The 17,625-nt window shown below is 42.0% G+C and overlaps 1 protein-coding gene across 4 annotated transcripts; it reads right to left on the bottom strand.

Annotated features, from left to right (window-relative positions):
* Window positions 1-2,041: 2,041 nt before the first annotated feature.
* Window positions 2,042-16,663, bottom strand: brd2a (bromodomain containing 2a). Of its 4 annotated transcripts, none has more exons than XM_034161464.1 (12): window positions 15,887-16,663; window positions 11,052-11,355; window positions 10,739-10,876; window positions 10,440-10,590; window positions 10,143-10,342; window positions 9,486-10,004; window positions 9,074-9,202; window positions 8,735-8,950; window positions 8,381-8,646; window positions 7,894-8,213; window positions 5,061-5,189; window positions 2,042-4,938 (listed from the first exon to the last, which is right to left on the bottom strand). In XM_034161464.1, the coding sequence occupies exons 2-12, from the start codon at window positions 11,328-11,330 to the stop codon at window positions 4,811-4,813; spliced, it is 2,475 nt and encodes an 824-aa protein (XP_034017355.1). In that variant the 5' UTR covers window positions 11,331-11,355; window positions 15,887-16,663; the 3' UTR covers window positions 2,042-4,810. The 4 variants fall into 4 exon arrangements, with proteins under 4 accessions (XP_034017355.1, XP_034017356.1, XP_034017353.1 ...); XM_034161465.1 differs by lacking the exon at window positions 15,887-16,663 and adding an exon at window positions 15,575-15,812; XM_034161462.1 differs by lacking the exon at window positions 15,887-16,663 and adding an exon at window positions 14,586-15,282.
* Between the last annotated feature and the right edge of the window lie 962 nt (window positions 16,664-17,625).

The raw sequence follows: 17,625 nt of genomic DNA, 5'->3' as shown, positions 1-17,625 counted from the left end.
TGGCTTTTATCAGCAGTTTTGTTCCACTCCATGAAAGCTGTATCCTCCCCCTTCTGTGATGAAGATTCCAATCTGCACATGCGCGAAACACGGAAAGTTTGTTCTGTATCAACTTTACCCTTTCTGTGTGTGCACCAAAATCAGGTTTACAGACGTTATTTTTCTCCATTTAATTTAATCTTTTATTTAACCAGGTTAGTGGTTAGTCCTGTTGAGGTAGGGGTGGTGGCCCAGTGGTTAATGCACTTGGTTTCAGTGCGGTAGGTTCCCGGTTTGAATCCCACCCCTACCACATTTCTCCATGTAATGTGGAGTTGCGTCAGGAAGGGCATCCGGCGTAAAATTTGTGCCAATTCAACATGCAGATCCACCTTGGATTTGCTGTGGCGACCCCGAGTACAAAACAAGGGAGCAGCCGAAGGGACTTGCTTTTAGTGGTTAGTCCCATTGAGAGCGAGACCTTTTTTTGCAAGGGAGACCTGGACCATTATAAAGTTTCCAGTTCACCTAAGCTGCATGTCTTTAAATGTGGGAGGAAACCGGAACACCTGGAGGAAGCCCAAACACAGGGAGAACATGCGAACTCCACACAGAAAGGCCACAGGTGAGAATCAAGCCAGTGATCTTCTTGCTGTGAGGCAACAGTGCTAACCACTAATCCACCGTGCTGTCTGTAAGTTGAAACCAGGCCTCCGTCTTTTCCACACACAGTAAAGGTAAACTCAGTACAGAACAAACTTCCCGTTTTTACGCATGCGCAGATAGCAAATATGCAAATCTGGTACAGATGTCATCTCATTAGGTGACACCAACTTAACTCCAATTAAGAGTCACGGTGGCACTGGAGTCTATCTCAGCAGTCATAGGTCGTGACGCAGGGCAGACCCTGGACAGGACACCAGTCTATCACAGGGCACGGGCTTTTTTATTTTTTGTCGGGAATATGCTGAATTTCACATTTTTTCCATTGTTTACTTTTTATACACACATAAAAACAAGTATTCAGAGGTACCAATTATTTTTTTGTTACTTTTGTGAAGCTAAATGCTCTGGCCTCACACCCTGTGATTGGTTATCTTAGGTATTTGATAGATTATTTAACTGACGGACTTTAAATATTAAATTTATTTACAGAACACCAAATTAGAACAGAATTTACCTCACAGCAATACACACACAAGTAATGTGCATCAGGGTGGCCCACTGTAGGTCCTGTGGGCTACATTAGACCTGCACTTTGTTTTGGCTCATGATAGCGTTTGACAAACCCTCTGCAAACTAATTACTACTGCAGAATTGTGCTTTGATTACAATAAAGGTGTGATTTTCCCTAAAAATTGTTTTAAATTGTATGCATTATTTGTTTTGGGGGGCCTGTGAACCTCCATCGATTAATGGCCCTGTAAAACAAAGAATTCTGGTTTCCACCATATCATGACAACCACACTTCAAAACTACAATTTTAAAACTTGATAACTTTGTGAAAATGCTGAAAAGAAAAAAAAAAAATGCATTTACATGTTTTAGAAGCCTTTGTTTTTAAAAACACTGACAATACTTTACTTGAAGGTATTGTCATAATAATGACATAACACTGTCATAACTGTTACATGACAGTCATGAACATTATCAGTGTCATAAATGTTTATGACTGCTGTCATTGTCATTCAATTTTTGCCATGACAAGTTGCCATACAGCCAAAGACCAAAAAGGTCAAAGACAACTTCTGCTCACGTCACTTTGATTAAAAGTCAAGTTGTTATAATCAAGACGAACCCCCCCCCAAAAATGTCAACTTGTCATTATAAAAATCAAATGACACTTAATGACAGCAGTCATACCTACGAGTCATACATACGATACCTTCAAGTAAAGTGTGACCAACTACTCTATACGTTATTCAGTACTGGAGAAATTATTTAACTTTCATGGGGGAAAAATTCCTACAAGTCAGATTTAAGTTTCTACAACAGTAAGATTTCAGTTTTTAACAGACATCACTTGATATTCTTCTCAATATCAGCCAAATAAAGTCACCAGTTAGTGAAAACATTTTCTATTTATTTATGTACAGCCAGATGTTCAGATAGAACAATGGAGTCAAGAACAGAGGCATGAAGATCTTTGAAACTTCTAAGACTGAAATTCCAGAGCATTTTGACTTTAGTAGCCAAAAAATGCTGCAAACTTGCAGAGAAACAGAAACATGCCGAAAACTTGTGACTGTTAAATATGTACATTTCTACAATCCTGACTGTTACTTTAACATGTGCATATTTCAAAACATTGAAAGAAAAAAAAAAATCCTATCTCATTTCCTCTTAAATAAATAAATCACATATCACAGTTCAATCTCAAACCAGAGGCAGATTTTAAAAGAACACACACGTAACTAAACCACAAAATTTAGTAGTACCACCAAACCAAACAGTGCATCTGTACTACTCAAGACGAAGCTGTCAATTTGTCTATTGCTGATGCCCCCCCCCAAATGCCAATTGTATATTTCCATTAAGCAATAATGAACATTTTTTCTTTTTTAGAAAATACTTGTGTGACTCAGAACAGCAAACGTAACCAGCCTGGTATGACTTAACTTGAAGCCACAAAACAAACTTGCACAAACACAAGACAAATACAGAAATTAAAACTTTCAGCTGCCTTAGTTGTTGAAGGCCAAATTGTTTCAAAGAAAAAACACTTTTGTGTTGAAGTGATGGCCTGTCAGAAACGACCCCAAAACTGCAGAGGCTTCTCCTGCTGCTCAAGAAAATATCACGTGTAAGAAACAACAAAAAACTTTCATCATATGTTCGACCAGACATGGACACAGAAAACGAACGAAGGTGGTATCTGAACACAAATGAGCGCGGACAAGACGCAACCTCACAATTTATTAGCAGATTGGTCACAAGAAGTTTACAAACAAACCGTAACAGCCAAAATGGGTTACGAACAAATTGAGGCGTGATATTTCTGTACAGCGGCCGAGCATCTCAGAGGATGCACAATGCGCTCGCCCGCATTGCATGCGTGGAACCAAGGTGCTTCTACGCACAGACCGACTCCTCGTCTGCAGCGACACTTTTCACAAGGCTACACTTGCGGTGTCACATCTCACTCGAACATACAAATATACAAGATGCATTCACGCAAATTTTTCCACACTGTCCCCGTGTGTCACTCAAAAATAAAATAACTACAACAATACCACCCTTCCCAGAATGAGGGAATAAACTGATGCTGTAAAATGCTTCTTTATAAAAGAAAGATTTATAACTGTACATCTGCTCTCTCAGGGCTATACATTAACTTTAGGAAAAGTCTGCCACAGGGCGGGTAGCCACAGACATCCCCTATAAAGAAAGCACCTAATGTTGAACAATTTTATCTCAAGGAACCTGCCCCTCCAAAACAAATTGTTCAATTCCTTCCAGTTTGTTTTTGTTTTTTTTACATACATGCCAGCCAGAAAATTCAACCGGAATGAACGTACTGAACACAGATGAGTGCAGCTCACTTATTTCCAAATGAATGCATGACATTCAAAAGTGACGGTTATTTCCAACAGGTACATATACAGCTATAAATGAAAAGTCAGCACAGAGTGAAAGTCAGTCATTAGACATGAACAAAGCGCATTAAACTTGTAAACATTGCTGCTACAACACAGACAAATCTCGATAACGGAAATAAAGTTGAAGCTTTTAGAGTTTGAACTTCAAAGAGTGGAAAGAAGTTTAACTGGAAGCCTCGGACGACTGCCTCCAAATTAACAAGCTGTTTATGCTCCTGAAGTACAGTGTGACCACCTCAGCCAGCTCGGTGTAACCACCTTTGGCTGAAGGCTGGCGTGCACGACAGTGTGCACAATAGCATCACTTTGGCCAAACCGGTGGGGGAGGAATTATGCTTGTGCGTTGTACTACAGGGAGAAAGAAGCAGAGTGGATGAAGTCACGACTATGGTCAGGTGTTGAAACTGAACCACAACCAAATGGAGAAAATAGAGCAAAATGACTTAAGCCAAACATCAATAGTGATGAATTTCAGTACAGGACAGTGAGGGAAAAATGGACATTTTTGTTATCAACAAAAAAGATGCAAAACTTATACGCAATAAATCCAAAAAATATAACATCTCTGTAGCATGTGGATTGACTGTGGTAAATGTACTCAGCTCCGGTGTGAAGGAGGTGAGAGAGCAAAGAAACTAAAAGGTGTTTTATGTTGGACAAGCTGAAAAATCAGTGTTAGCATGAATAACTGCAGCTTTTGCGATTTCAATAACCACACATTCAAATCACAATTTCAAAATAATCGTTCACCCATCAAAATGTTTGATCCGTTGGACTTATTTGCCTGCATGACAGACATAAATATTGCCAGGTACAAAAATCGCCTCTCCGAGAAATCAACTCCCCGGCCTCAAGCACACAGGCAGGTGTTAACATCAAGCCCAGTCTTTACATCACAAAGACAGGGAGCACGGTTTCAACGGAATCCATCCCCACAAAGACAACAACAGATAAAGGATTCTGGCTTTAAAACGCATGCTTCAGGCTTCTGTAACTGTCGGAGGTGGAGTGTACATCTCTGAACCGGACCAGATGTCCAAGGTTTCTTTCACTCCATCTAACGTGAATGTTTCTGCAGCCAAGACAGGACTTGAAGAACGACAGTTATCAGCTGGATCAGTTCCAACTTTGCAATGTTCTCTGATCACAAACAGCTTTTACTACATTTCACTCCACTTGTCAGGAAGCAATAATGCCAGAGCCTGTCATGTGACTTGGTAAAGCCTCGCCTCTCAGCTAGAGTCTGATTCACTTGTGTCAGAGGATGATGAGGACGATGATGAGGAAGAGGAGTCTGATGAACTGCTGCTGGCGCTCAGACGTGACGGCTGGGTGTGGGACTCCGCTGCAGGTTTCTCTGCTGCATAAAGCAAAGACAGTTAATGATTAAGTACTATTATATACATACAGTAAGAATAATGTTTAATTACACCATGGACCACAAGTCAGTGACTCATACAAATACGAGTTCAGGGGACTTACGTTTGGCTTTTGGAGGTTTCTTTCCAGAGTTGAGCTGTCCGCTGACATCCATGAGTCGTCTCTCCAGCTCCATTTGTTTCTCCAGAGCAAGTTCTTCTCTCGACTTTCCAGCACTGTTCTTTTTACTTGCTACACAAAAATAGACACATTCTTAGAGGAGGAACCCAGGACTCAATATGCAAATATTCTTCAGGCACTTATTTTAAAGCTAAATACAGTAGTGTTCAGAATAATAGTAGTGCTATGTGACTAAAACGATTAATCCAGGTTTTGAGTATATTTCTTATTGTTACATGGGAAACAAGGTACCAGTAGATTGTCACAAATCCAACAAGACCAAGCACTCATTATATGCACTCTTAAGGCTATGAAACTGGGCTATTAGTAAAAAAAAGTAGAAAAGGGGGTGTTCACAATAATAGTAGCATCTGCAGTTGACGCTACAAACTCAAAACTATTATGTTCAAACTGCTTTTTTAGCAATCCTGTGAATCACTAAACTAGTATTTAGTTGTATAACCACAGTTTTTCATGATTTCTTCACATCTGCAACGCATTCATTTTGGTGGTTTGGAACCAAGATTTTGCTTGTTTACTAGTGTGCTTGGGGTCATTGTCTTGTTGAAACACCCATTTCAAGGGCATGTCCTCTTCAGCATAAGGCAACATGACCTCTTCAAGTATTTTGACATATCCAAACTGATCCATGCTACCTGGTATGCGATATATAGGCCCAACACCATAGTAGGAGAAACATGCCCATATCATGATGCTTGCACCACCATGCTTCACTGTCTTCACTGTGGCTTGAATTCAGAGTTTGGAGGTCATCTCACAAACTGTCTGTGGCCCTTGGACCCAAAAAGAACAGTTTTACTCTCATCAGTCCACAAAATATTCCTCCATTTCTCTTTAGGCCAGTTGATGTGTTCTTTGGCAAATTGTAACCTCTTCTGCACATGTCTTTTATTTAACAGAGGGACTTTGCGGGGGATTCTTGCAAATAAATTAGCTTCACACAGGTGTCTTCTAACTGTCACAGCAGTTAGAATACGCTGACTGTCTTTGATCATCCTGGAGCTGAACAATGGGTGAGCCTTTGCCATTCTGGTTATTCTTCTATCCATTTTGATGGTTGTTTTCCGTTTTCTTCCACGCGTCTTTTTTTGTGTCCATTTTAAAGCATTGGAGATCATTGTAGATGAACAGCCTATAATTTTTTGCACCTGCGTATAGGTTTTCCCCTCTTCAATCAACTTTTTAATCAAACTACGCTGTTCTTCTGAACAATGTCTTGAACGTCCCATTTTCCTCAGGCTTTCAAAGAGAAAAGCATGTTCAACAGGTGCTGGCTTCATCCTTAAACAGGGGACACCTGATTCACACCTGTTTGTTCCACAAAATTGACAAACTCACTGACCGAATGCCACACTACTATTATTGTGAACTCCCCCTTTTCTTCTTTTTTTTTTTACTAATAGCCCAATTTCATAGCCTTAAGCCCCGTTTACACATAGACGGTAAGAGCTCCTGGAAGCGTCCCGGAAGAGTTTTTGGCCGTCTTAAGGATCACACGCTGTTGTTAACGCCGGCACTAGGGGGCGTGGCTTAGTTCCGGCTTTACCGGGAATTGTCGGAAAAATTATTCAACATGTTGAATAATTCCGGAAGCGCTCCCGGAGAATTCGCGTGACGACAGAGACAACACGAACAACGGCGTTTGATACTTTTTAATCGCCGTTTCATCCTGCCCCTTCCTGTAGTGCAGCAGTTTACACCGCCGTAATTGGCAGCCGGTGTTGTATCCCTAATCAACGGCGTGTAAAATGGCGATAGAGCCCACATCGGCGTCCTCAAGGGCGTTTTAACCGGCGACAGAGGCAGACAAAATGGCGGCGCTAGCGGACAGTACGCCGTTCTAAACGCCACCTCCTAACGGTGTTCCAAACGGCCGATAGGCGGCGGTCAATATAAAAACGCTAGCGCGCTGCATGCAGGCCTCTCACTCGCGGCCAGCTCCAGATATTTTTGCAGAGAAGCTCCAGTATGCCTCTTAAAAGAAAATTGGCAGCAGCAAGGACTTACCAAGAGGTCTGGTTCAGAAGCAGAGGGTAGCCCTGTGGTGGAGACGGAGCAACATGTTGAGGAGGGTAAAAGGAAGGAGAATAAAAGGCTGAGGATGATCTCCCTCCCCCTGCAGTGACAGAGGCATGTATTCCTGCTGCTTCAGCCTATTATACTCTGGGGGCGGTGCCTATATGCAAAAGTTCCTGGAGTAACACAGGATTTGCCTGGATAAATCCAGCGGTACACAGGGCATTATCGGCGGCAGCAGAACACCGCCGTTCTCACGCGTGCCTTAACCTGCGATTGTAAAGGATAGAACTGGGTATTAACCCCCGTTGCCTGACGTGTGCCGGAAAAAACGGCGTCAAAACGCCACTTTATTCGGCGGATTTAGTGGCGTTTTATCCGCGTATCTGCGGATAGTACGGCGGCCAAAACGCTGGCGAAATGCTCCACCCCTTTCCACCACGAAAACAGCCAGAACTACCGCGAACTTGTCTACGTACTGCCCGCCGACAAAACCGTCTATGTGTAAACTAGGCGTTAAGCATGTGCATATCATGAATGCTTGGTCTTGCTGGATTTGTGAGAATCTACTGGTACCTTGTTTCCCATGTAACAGTAAGAAATATACTCAAAACCTGGATTAATCTTTTTAGTCACATAGCACTACTATTATTCTGAACACTACTGTAAGTAAGACCTGGTTATGGGTCCAGAAAAGGGTGCCACCTAAACATTAGTGACTCCCTAAGATTCCACATACCATATGGCTTTCTTGGCTTCTTCCTCAGACATGTCATGACGTATCGCTCCAGTTCTCGTAGGGTTGATGGCTTCAGTGTCTCAAAGTCTATCTCAATCTCCTCGGGGTTGGTGTCTCTGAGTGACGGTTCACGGGACTGGATGATGTAAACGACACGGCCCAGCTTCTCACCAGGCAGCTTGTTTATGTCCAGGCTGAGCTGACGCTTCTCATCGTACGTCATTGGTGCAGTGTCTTCCTCCTCATCAGAGTCAAAATGATGCATAAAGGAGTCTTGCACCATCTCGGGCATGCTGAACATCATGTTCCCCTTTTTGGATCTGATGGATGATAGAATGTACAGCGGTAGAAAGAGATTATGAAAACTGACTAAATCACGACATACAATAAGTGACAATGTAGACAAAAAAAAAAAAATACTGTTTAACAAAACCATGTTCCACACAGTAAACAATTCCAAAATTGCCCAACAGGTGTCAGTACTCACTTGCTTTTGTTGTTCTTTTTCTTGCTCTGTGTCTTTTTAATTGACATCACAGGGCATCCTATCCCTCTGTTGCTCTTGTTTTTGGGAATCTTGGGGGGTCTGGGCATCTTTGTTGGCCTCATAGTTGTTAGGTCATCATCTACCCTCCGATGCTTCTCTTTGTCTAGTTTCTTCTTCTTTTTCTTGTCTTTCTTCTCCTTCTTTTTCTTGGGCTTGACAATGGGACCCTGGGAGAGTGCGGTAAGCTGCTCATGTACAGCTTTGAGCTGAACAAAGGCAGTAAAACAGAGATGTGATTAGCGATGGTGAAGTCATTCAAATTTGAATTTCTGATACCTTGTGTAAAGCACAAACCTGCTCCTGCAGCTCCGCCAGGCGGTTCGCTCTGTCCTCCTCAGAGTCTGAGCTGGTCGTGCTCTTGCTCTCCTCATCACTTTCACTGCTGAGCTCACTCTCAGAGGACGATGAAGAGGAGGATGAAGACGATGAAGAGGAAAATGATGATGAGGAGGAGCTGGGGGGTGCAGGAGGTTCATCTGGCATCTTGGCAAAACAGAACTCAAAGACATCCTGGTGGGAGAGAACGGGTGCAAACCAGTTCAAATGCAGGAACACAGCTGTGATTTAAGGAAGGCAGAGGGTGATGTAGGAAAGATAATCTTCCAGTAAAACCATCTTTTAAGCTTCTGTCACCTGGAGTTTCCTGGCCATGGCTACCACATCATGCTCTGGTGGATTATACTTGTAGCAGTTTGAAAACATCAGTCTGATGTCTGCTGAAAACTGTTGAGCATCGTGATACTCTCTGCTGTCCATCTTCCGCTGCAGACAAACAGAATTATATATTTTAACCAAATACTGAACAGTCAACGCAGCTCCTCTTCCAAGACTTCGGACCAGATTTATTTTCATTCGTGCACATCCTCATATACTGTGACAGCATTGTGTGAATTTTCACTGAAATTCATGAACCACTTTTGAAGGACTTGCACTTAAACTATTACTATTTTGGACCCACAAGGTTTCTGAATGACTTCCTTTCAAAACATTCCATTAGTCTTGCAGTTACACTAAACATTTTGCTGTGTGGAGGTGTGACATGTACCTTGACAGTGCTAAGGTCCATGGGCTGCTTAATGATGTCGTAGTAGTCATGGAGACCAAGTGAAGTGACATCGACAGGTTTGTAAAAAGGCCAGGCATAGGCCGCATGCTTCTTGGACAGCATCTCCTTCAGGATGCCATTGCAGTAGCGCAGCTGCGGACTCAACTTGCTGCGTCGCACAGGTGGTGGCAGCATGGAATCTGGTAAGTCCTTCTTTGGAGGCTTGATGGGTCGTCCACTCACCCCTCGTCTGCCCCCTGCTGCAGTATTAGTACCCATCAACATTGCTCCATGGCCCATGCTTATACCAACACCCATTCCCATCCCCATCCCCTGGCCAAGGCTCTGGTTCAGCCCCAGACTGGAGTTATGGTCTATTCCCAGAGATGTGAGTGTAAGAGGGGAGTTATCACCGCCACCCAACCCCGTACTGATGCCACTAATGCCCATGGTGCTCATGACTGGCATGGCCACGGTGGTCGGGGTAGTCGTGTCTGCTTTCCGCTTTACACCTTTTTTCTGTTGTTGAAGAAAACAGAGGTTCAGTTATTGCTGTGGTTAATTTTTATTTAAATTACCGCCAAATTCTAACTCAACTAGCTCAAGCAATTTTAAGTTTTTATATCTCACACTTCTCTCAATCCTTTTAACCATTACCTTAGCAATTGGCTGTGTGGGAGGCAGACTTGCAATAGTAGGGGCACTCTGTTCCATTGACAAAGTATGGACCACACTATGGGACACTAATGTCTGCGAAAGAGTGGAGTGGTAGGAATCAGGTGTTTCTGGGGTGGGAGGAGAGTACATCGACTGTGAGACAGCTGGGACCTGATGAGCAGTCGTTACTCCTCCGGAGACTACGAGCGGACAGAGAAGCACAGGAAGAATTAACACAAACGCGCCTTATTATATGATCGGTACACACTTTCCAGTCTATGTATACCCACTACTCACATGCACTTCCGATGCCTTTTCTTCCATATCTGCCCACTTTGCTCCTTGGAGGTGGAGGAGGCAGCTCTATTTCTTCCTGGGGCATTTGTGCAACTTTCTGCAGGAAAGCCTTTTCAAGAGACTGTGCCATCAGCACAATGTCATCTGTAGGCTGCAGGAGTCAAACACAAACTGGTTATAAAATGTATATAGCTAAAAATTTGAAACACAACTCTCATTGGTGTTGTGAATAGAATTTTGAGGGGAATAAGGCTGTTAACATAAAATGTGGAAAAATGGAAGCACTGTGGCTGACTCACCTTGTTATAAATGTAACAATTGGTAAACATGGTGTTGAAGTCCTGCATGCATTCACTGGCACTGCGGTAGTAGTTATTCTCTAGTCTCTTCTTAATAGTGCCCATGTCCATGGGATTTTTAATGATCTTATGGTAGTCCTGGAAGAACAAAAACGCAAACTGTCAAATACTCGGCATTGTATTTTTACAGTTTAACATATTTAGAAAGACCTCCATCGCTGTAGTAACTGTCAAAATAAATGATAAACAAATGAAATACAATATGTTGATACTTTCCTAACCTAAAGTTTAAATAAAAAACAGCAGGACTCACAGGTAGGTTCAACTTGACTGCATCTACAGGCTCGTGGAAGGGCCAGGCAAAGTGGTGCCTCCACAGGGACTTGAGCAATACTTTTTGTAGAAACTGGAGCTGGTTGGTGACCCTCCCCTGTCGGCTAGGATCTTTCACTGGGGGCTGTGGGGGTCCCGAGGGGGTCAACATTGTGAATGCAGGCATCCCTGGGCTCTCAAAACCTTCATAAAGCAGTGAGGGTTTCCGGATACGTTTTCCAGCTGTGCTGGAACCAGGGTCAGTTGACGTGACTCCCATTATGCTTACCTCAACCCCATGAGAGCTGCAGAAATGACAGATGAAAAACCAACAAGTCATTAAGACAAATGCCAGTAAATTATTCCAAAACTGATTATGTCACAGTATGTATGGTGACTATAGCTTTAACTTATAAATACTGTTGGATAGACATAATAACATAATGCTGAATTGCACGCAGTATAAGTACCTGACCACTGAGGACCCCATGGACTGAACAAGGCAAAGACGCCCACATAGCACCTGCTTACTTTTGAAAATTATGGCTTGGATTAAATTTTGTCTGACTGCCGAAATATAAAGCAGTTTATAAGGTGGTGAATCTGGCAACATCAAGAAATAGCACGTTACCAGACTGCTTGCATCTACAGCAAATTTACAGATCTCAGATGTAGACAACATCATTGGCTATTTTGTTGTAGTACCTGTAGTGTTTGGCTTTTAATTTTAAATGTAACACGAGGATCGTGCAGAATTGTGAAGGCATTGCACTTTTTGCCTGACAGACTACACGCTGTCTGATCTGCTAGGATGTGCCACACACTGAAGCCACCAGTGTGGATTTTTAAACTCAACTTATAAACATTTTATAACACTTGACACTTATGCGCCAGTAACTCAGTATAGCTACAAGTAACTCATTGCCATCAGCTAATCTGTCAGTTATACTTTGAGTTACTGTTTGACCTGAAAGGGGTAAAAAAAAAAAAACAATTTTCCCACAAAATCAATGACCCTAAATGTCTTGTTTTGTCTACAAACCAAGCATATTCAGTTTTCAATCAGAAGAAACTATTGGAAGAAACCCAAATTCACATTTAAGAAGCTGAACTATTTTTTTAAAGCAACGCAATAGAATTATTCTATTATCAAAATAGCTGATTTATTAAACGGTAACAGATTAATTGCAGCTGCTCAATGTCAGAACATTTAAAATTATGACTGCATGATTGCCTGCCGTTTAAATCCTGAGGTTAACATGGGGTATTATTGAGTCGTGCCACAGTGTCTGTGTTGGCATGCACAGCATCCTGTAAGAATCGGTCCTGCCACACCCATTAGCATCATCTGTATGGTAAAAATCCTCACCACCTGGCTTATGTAGCTGTTGTATTGATGCATCATGCACACATTCCAAAGATTACCCATTAACCACAGTGGGCTCACCTGGATCATACTTCCGCCAAATCAGCACTTATGTAAACAGAGAACCAGCAGACCTGCCCACCTTCCTTTTTCTCTGACATTACACAAATCCAAATTCCAGCCTTACTTCCCCAGAAAAACTCATCTTCCAAAGGAGAGGATTACTGTTACAATGGTACAGTAACTGGGTTGAAGTACCCCCACCCCAAAAAAGGTATTTATTCAAATTTAAACTGACCACCTTCTGCTGACATCACATTACAACCCCTCACTTTGCAGCACTGAGGTTTTGTCCAAATATACATTATACAAAAAGAGCTACTTTTGACCCAAGCACTTAGTCAGTATTCTATAGCCTGCACTGATTACCAGCAGAAGACATTCTGCACCTCATCTCACCACCTTACAAAAGTGCTGCAGTCGTAATAGACCACAGACTAGTTTAACTAGTCCTTATATCTTTCACAACCACTAGTCTATGTATAAACACCAAAGCCATAAGGGAAATTAAACAAATACAAACGTGCAATTATTGTTGGCCGATACTGTTGAACAGCAGCTCAACATTTTCACCTGTAAAAACTAAGCAACAAAAGATGCCACTTGGCAAACTTACCTACACAAGGTTCCAGCATCCCATAAAAGATTTTAATTCACTTATATAATGCTGCAAAATCAAGTACTTTAAAGTATTCAGGAAGTCCAGTGATAACATACACCAGTAATTTGCTAAGGTTTAGCACAGTTGTTGAGCAGGGACACTTGTACTTCCTAAGTCACTTTTGACTAAATGTAGCACTATTAAAACCACTCCAGGACTGCTTCAGCATATTATTGAATGTGGAATCCCAGCAGCATCCTCTCCTTCAGTCGCGAACATCAGGGCACATCTGCGTTGATCTGCTGACCACATGCACGAAGGACCATTTGGCATCATTTTGTGCAAGTCTCTTATCAAAGACTAATTTTGTCTCCTTGTGTATATTTGCATTGTTGGGACAACATTTAAAGGATAGTAATACATTTGTTTGTTCTGAAGACAATGTGAATACTAGTAGAATCCCTGTTTATTTTTTTCAGGTTCAAGTTACTACAAATCTCACCTGACTACCTGGTGCCTTCATTTCCTGCACCATGGGTTACAGAAACAATGCATTCACAGCAGATTTAGAGGGTTGAAAATACCCCTATTGTCAGTTTTAATTCTTAACAAAATAGCAAATAAACAGTTTAAGAATATTTCTATTCTATTTATTTATTTTGCTTCAAAATAATTAATGCAGAGCCAGAAGAAGTAAACCTTTGAATGATACAACTAAGAAACCCATTTGACAGTTAATTCACTTTATTATAGAAAATATTCATATACATAACATTACTAAACAAAAACATCATAGCCGACTAGGCAAACAGTGGAGTGAATCCAAATAACACTGTAGGGGCCACACTGAAACGAAGCTTGTTGTAACCAAGGAAACAAGAGAAGCGAGTAAATAATTATGCTTTATAAAACTTACTGGCAAGCCAGACCATGCATAGCCTAAATATTTCAGGCTAGCCTGCCTACACACTGCATCGATAACGAAATTGATGCAGCTGCAGTGCTGTCTGCGATCACAACAAACCGGCTCTCACGTGCCACTTAAACAAGCAGAAACGCCGGCTAGTCCCGAGTCTTAAACTCATCCGCTTCTTTAGTCTTCAAAATACCCGGGACTCGAGTGTCTGTCGCCAAGATACACAAGAGTCAAGCCACTGAACAGGAGGGCATCTAAACTGAAGTAGTGGGGTCACCGCTGCAGCGACATTAGGCGCCTGTTGGAGAAGCTAATGCTAACGAGGCTAGCGCCCACTGGCAGGCAGCGGGAGAGAGAGCGCGGCCAGCGGCAGAGGCGCTCCGAAGATGGCGCCGGCGGACCTACTCAATTCATTTCCTTCAAGAGTTTCATTCTTAACGTTTATCCTGCAACGCCACAAAATAATTCCAGTAGAAACGTCAGTCCACGTCTGTCCATGCGAAAAAAAAATATATATATAATGCACATTAGCTGTCACTATTTTACAATATTTCCTCCGATGAAACCCTAAGTCAATTTCACCGATAGATACCTGTCAAGGGTCGGGTTAAGAGCCATATCCATCACGATGGATCCGGATTCACTTTCGACCGATAGTTAAAACCAGGATCCGACTCTGGTCGTCTGTGTTTTTCGTTACCCTCCACGGTGAAACCTCCGATTCCGCTTCGGTGAAATGGCGACTATACTCCTCCACTCGCTTATTTTATAGACCGACCCTTTACCCAATTGGACAGACTCCTCTAGGACGTGCCCGCCTCCAAGTTTCTATCGACTGCCGACGACGTCAATCAGAATGGCCCCACCCCATGATACCTAAGCATCACGGACAAGTTTCCACGCAAGCCTATTCGCAAATTCTTCTTGTCCGTCAAGAATATTTCACAACGCTATTGGTCCAAACCAGTCAGTTTCACAGAAGTCATTTCTAACTGGCTCCACCACATAATCCTCCAACAAAATCCAAGAGAAGCAAAGACGCCCTCCTCCTCAACGCGCTGCATTACGTCAATTTATCTAGAACGACGGCACGGATTGGCCAGTTAGACCATAACGCGGGCTTTCAGTGAAAAGACGAAGACGTCGATTGGTTGTTCTGCCCACTCACGCACATCCCACAAGAGACAAGAATCTCCGCCCCCTCACCAGAACATTCGCAACACTGTCCTCGAAGTGGTGCACAGTCGCCATCTTTGACCATTAACTAAACAAGCAGAATACTCAACAACCGATGTTACACACACACACACACACACACACACACACACACACACACACACACACACACACACACACACAAAACCCCAAACACAAAGAACCGCACACAGCGCTCACAAACGCCATCTAATAAAAAGTGGCCATCCAAGTTCTTTACAGATCCTACATTTAACAAAGGCCTCCGTCTCACACACACAACAAAAATAGGACAATAAAACATTAACAAAATAAGATTCAGATAGCAACGTGATACTAGTTTTAGAATTTAAAAAACACGACCACACCTAGTTAAACAAGAACTACCCGTTCCACTGAATGACAGCAGTTTCCCCTCATGATCCCAGACTACATCCGATAACACCTATAATCACCTTAACTGACCAATCATAATAATAAATTAATAGAACTATAGGTTAAAAAATAAAAACAAACAACAAAAAAACAAAAGGGCCCACCCCGGCTTTCAAAATACGTAATACTAGGATACTTTAAAGGGAAAAACCCGTAACTTCAAAATAAAAAAAAACATGGCTGTACAATTAGAAAGTAAAAAAAAAAAAAAAAAAAAAAAATATTAGACTGTAACGAATAAATCGAACTGCACAAAATGATTACATAAGAGGCACCAGCCCATCCCCCACACCAAGGTTGGAAACCCCCTACAATAACACTCAGATTAGAGTATTAAAGTTCTCCAAATACAAAACTCTCACTGTAAAAAAAAAAAAAAAAAAGCAAATTTAAAGGAGGGAAAAAAATCACTAATATATTTGGAAAAAAAAACACGCCTGAAATTCGTCGTATTAAATATTAAAACCGTCGAATAATAAATCCCAGAATAACACGAAACCGTTGTTCAAATAATCTTCTTGTCTTCCACGTCGATACTTTTTAACCAACACGTTTCGCCTCAAACATGTCCGCCTTCCTCCCCATTCAGTGTGGTGGGGGAGGGGAGTCATGTGATTACACCCAGTCTCAAAAAACACGTGGCATTCCGGGGCAAGAATAGACTTAAAAAAAAACTGATCCTCGGTGCGTCCCGTGTCCCCAAAACGACGAACCAGGTCCAAATTCTATGACTTGTGGATGTTGTTGAGAAAAGAAATCGGAAAAATATCCAAACAAACAGCTTAGTTTAGCCATGCTTTCCCTCGCTGCGATTGGTCAATCCTGCCCACGTGACGGAGATCGATTTCAGTATTTATAGCTTGTAGTCAACGTTCTTCTACTAAAATCCGTACGAGAACGCGACAGGATCCTTCGCTGCTCGTCATTATATACTTCAGTAAGAGGTCTTAAGAAGTTCCAGGTTCCTTCAGAAAAACAAGTTGCAGTTGCGAACAATTTCGAGGTCCGTGTAGAAGAACGCAAACGGCGCACTGCGCATGCGCGAATACGCCCTGCCAACACAGCACAGAGAACAAGCAGCTGATCTGGGAGCAGTTTCACTGAACGACGAACGATGCAGCGAACAAACAGCTGATCTGGAAGCAGTTTCGCTGTGACGAAGAGTTTCCAGACGACATTTGAGCCTCCAACTAAAATTCTAAAGCTTTTTTTTACATGTATATAAACAGTAGACAAAATGTAAGTCCTCAGCATCTCCCTTGAAAGGCGAGAAAGGTACCTTAATCAACGACATTGAAACTGCAGAGGAGTTAAATAGATTCTTCCAGTCTGTTTGTGAAGATGACAAGGAGTTGATTTTTCAATGATTCTGTACATTGTGTATTTGATAATGGTGCTCCACAACCTTTCAACTATGTTGGTGTTCCTAGCAATATTCCTGTTGAAGATGTATTTTTCACATAAACTGCATTTATATAGCGTTTTTCCGTCTGCGTCAGAGGCTCAAAACACTTTACAATTATGCCTCACATTCACCCATTCACACAAAAACATTTGCACACCGATGTCCAGGTGATGCCATGCAAGGCTCACTACACACTGGGACCTTGTCCAAGGGTCCTTAGTGATTTTCCAGTCAGGCTGGGGTTTGAACTGAGGAATGCTTAACCACTAGACCATCACCACATCACTTGATGTTAGGAATTGAATTGGTGCTGTCAGTGTTAACAAGGCCATGGACCCTGATGATATACGCCCAAGAGTTTTAAAAGAGTTAATAGATTATGTTCAATGAGGCTGTGTGTTCCCTGACATTTGGCAAGTAGCGCATGTTACACCAATTTTCAAAAAGGGAAACAAAATGTTAGCAGAAAATTATAGACTAGTTAGTTTAACCTCATAGTTAAGTAAACTTTATGAAAAAATATATTTAAAAAGTAGTTGATTTTATGGAAAATAACATTATGTGTGACCAACAATATAGATCATATTTAACCAATCTA

Source organism: Thalassophryne amazonica, chromosome 20, assembly GCF_902500255.1.
Source record: "Thalassophryne amazonica chromosome 20, fThaAma1.1, whole genome shotgun sequence".
Taxonomy (NCBI): Eukaryota; Metazoa; Chordata; class Actinopteri; order Batrachoidiformes; family Batrachoididae; genus Thalassophryne; species Thalassophryne amazonica.
The sequence above is the reverse complement of the archived record's forward strand: the minus strand, read 5'-3'. Positions and strand labels throughout refer to the sequence as shown.

Bases quoted from the DNA above. Each gene is read 5' to 3' on its own strand.
- brd2a (XM_034161462.1), bottom strand. From the start codon at position 14,617: ATGGATATGGCTCTTAACCCGACCCTTGACAG. The intron at 10,343-10,439 runs GTGAGTAGTGGG...GTCCGCTCGTAG, and splicing joins AAAAGGCATCGGAAGTGCAT to TCTCCGGAGGAGTAACGACT. The intron at 8,647-8,734 runs GTTTGTGCTTTA...GCCTTTGTTCAG, and splicing joins TGGCGGAGCTGCAGGAGCAG to CTCAAAGCTGTACATGAGCA.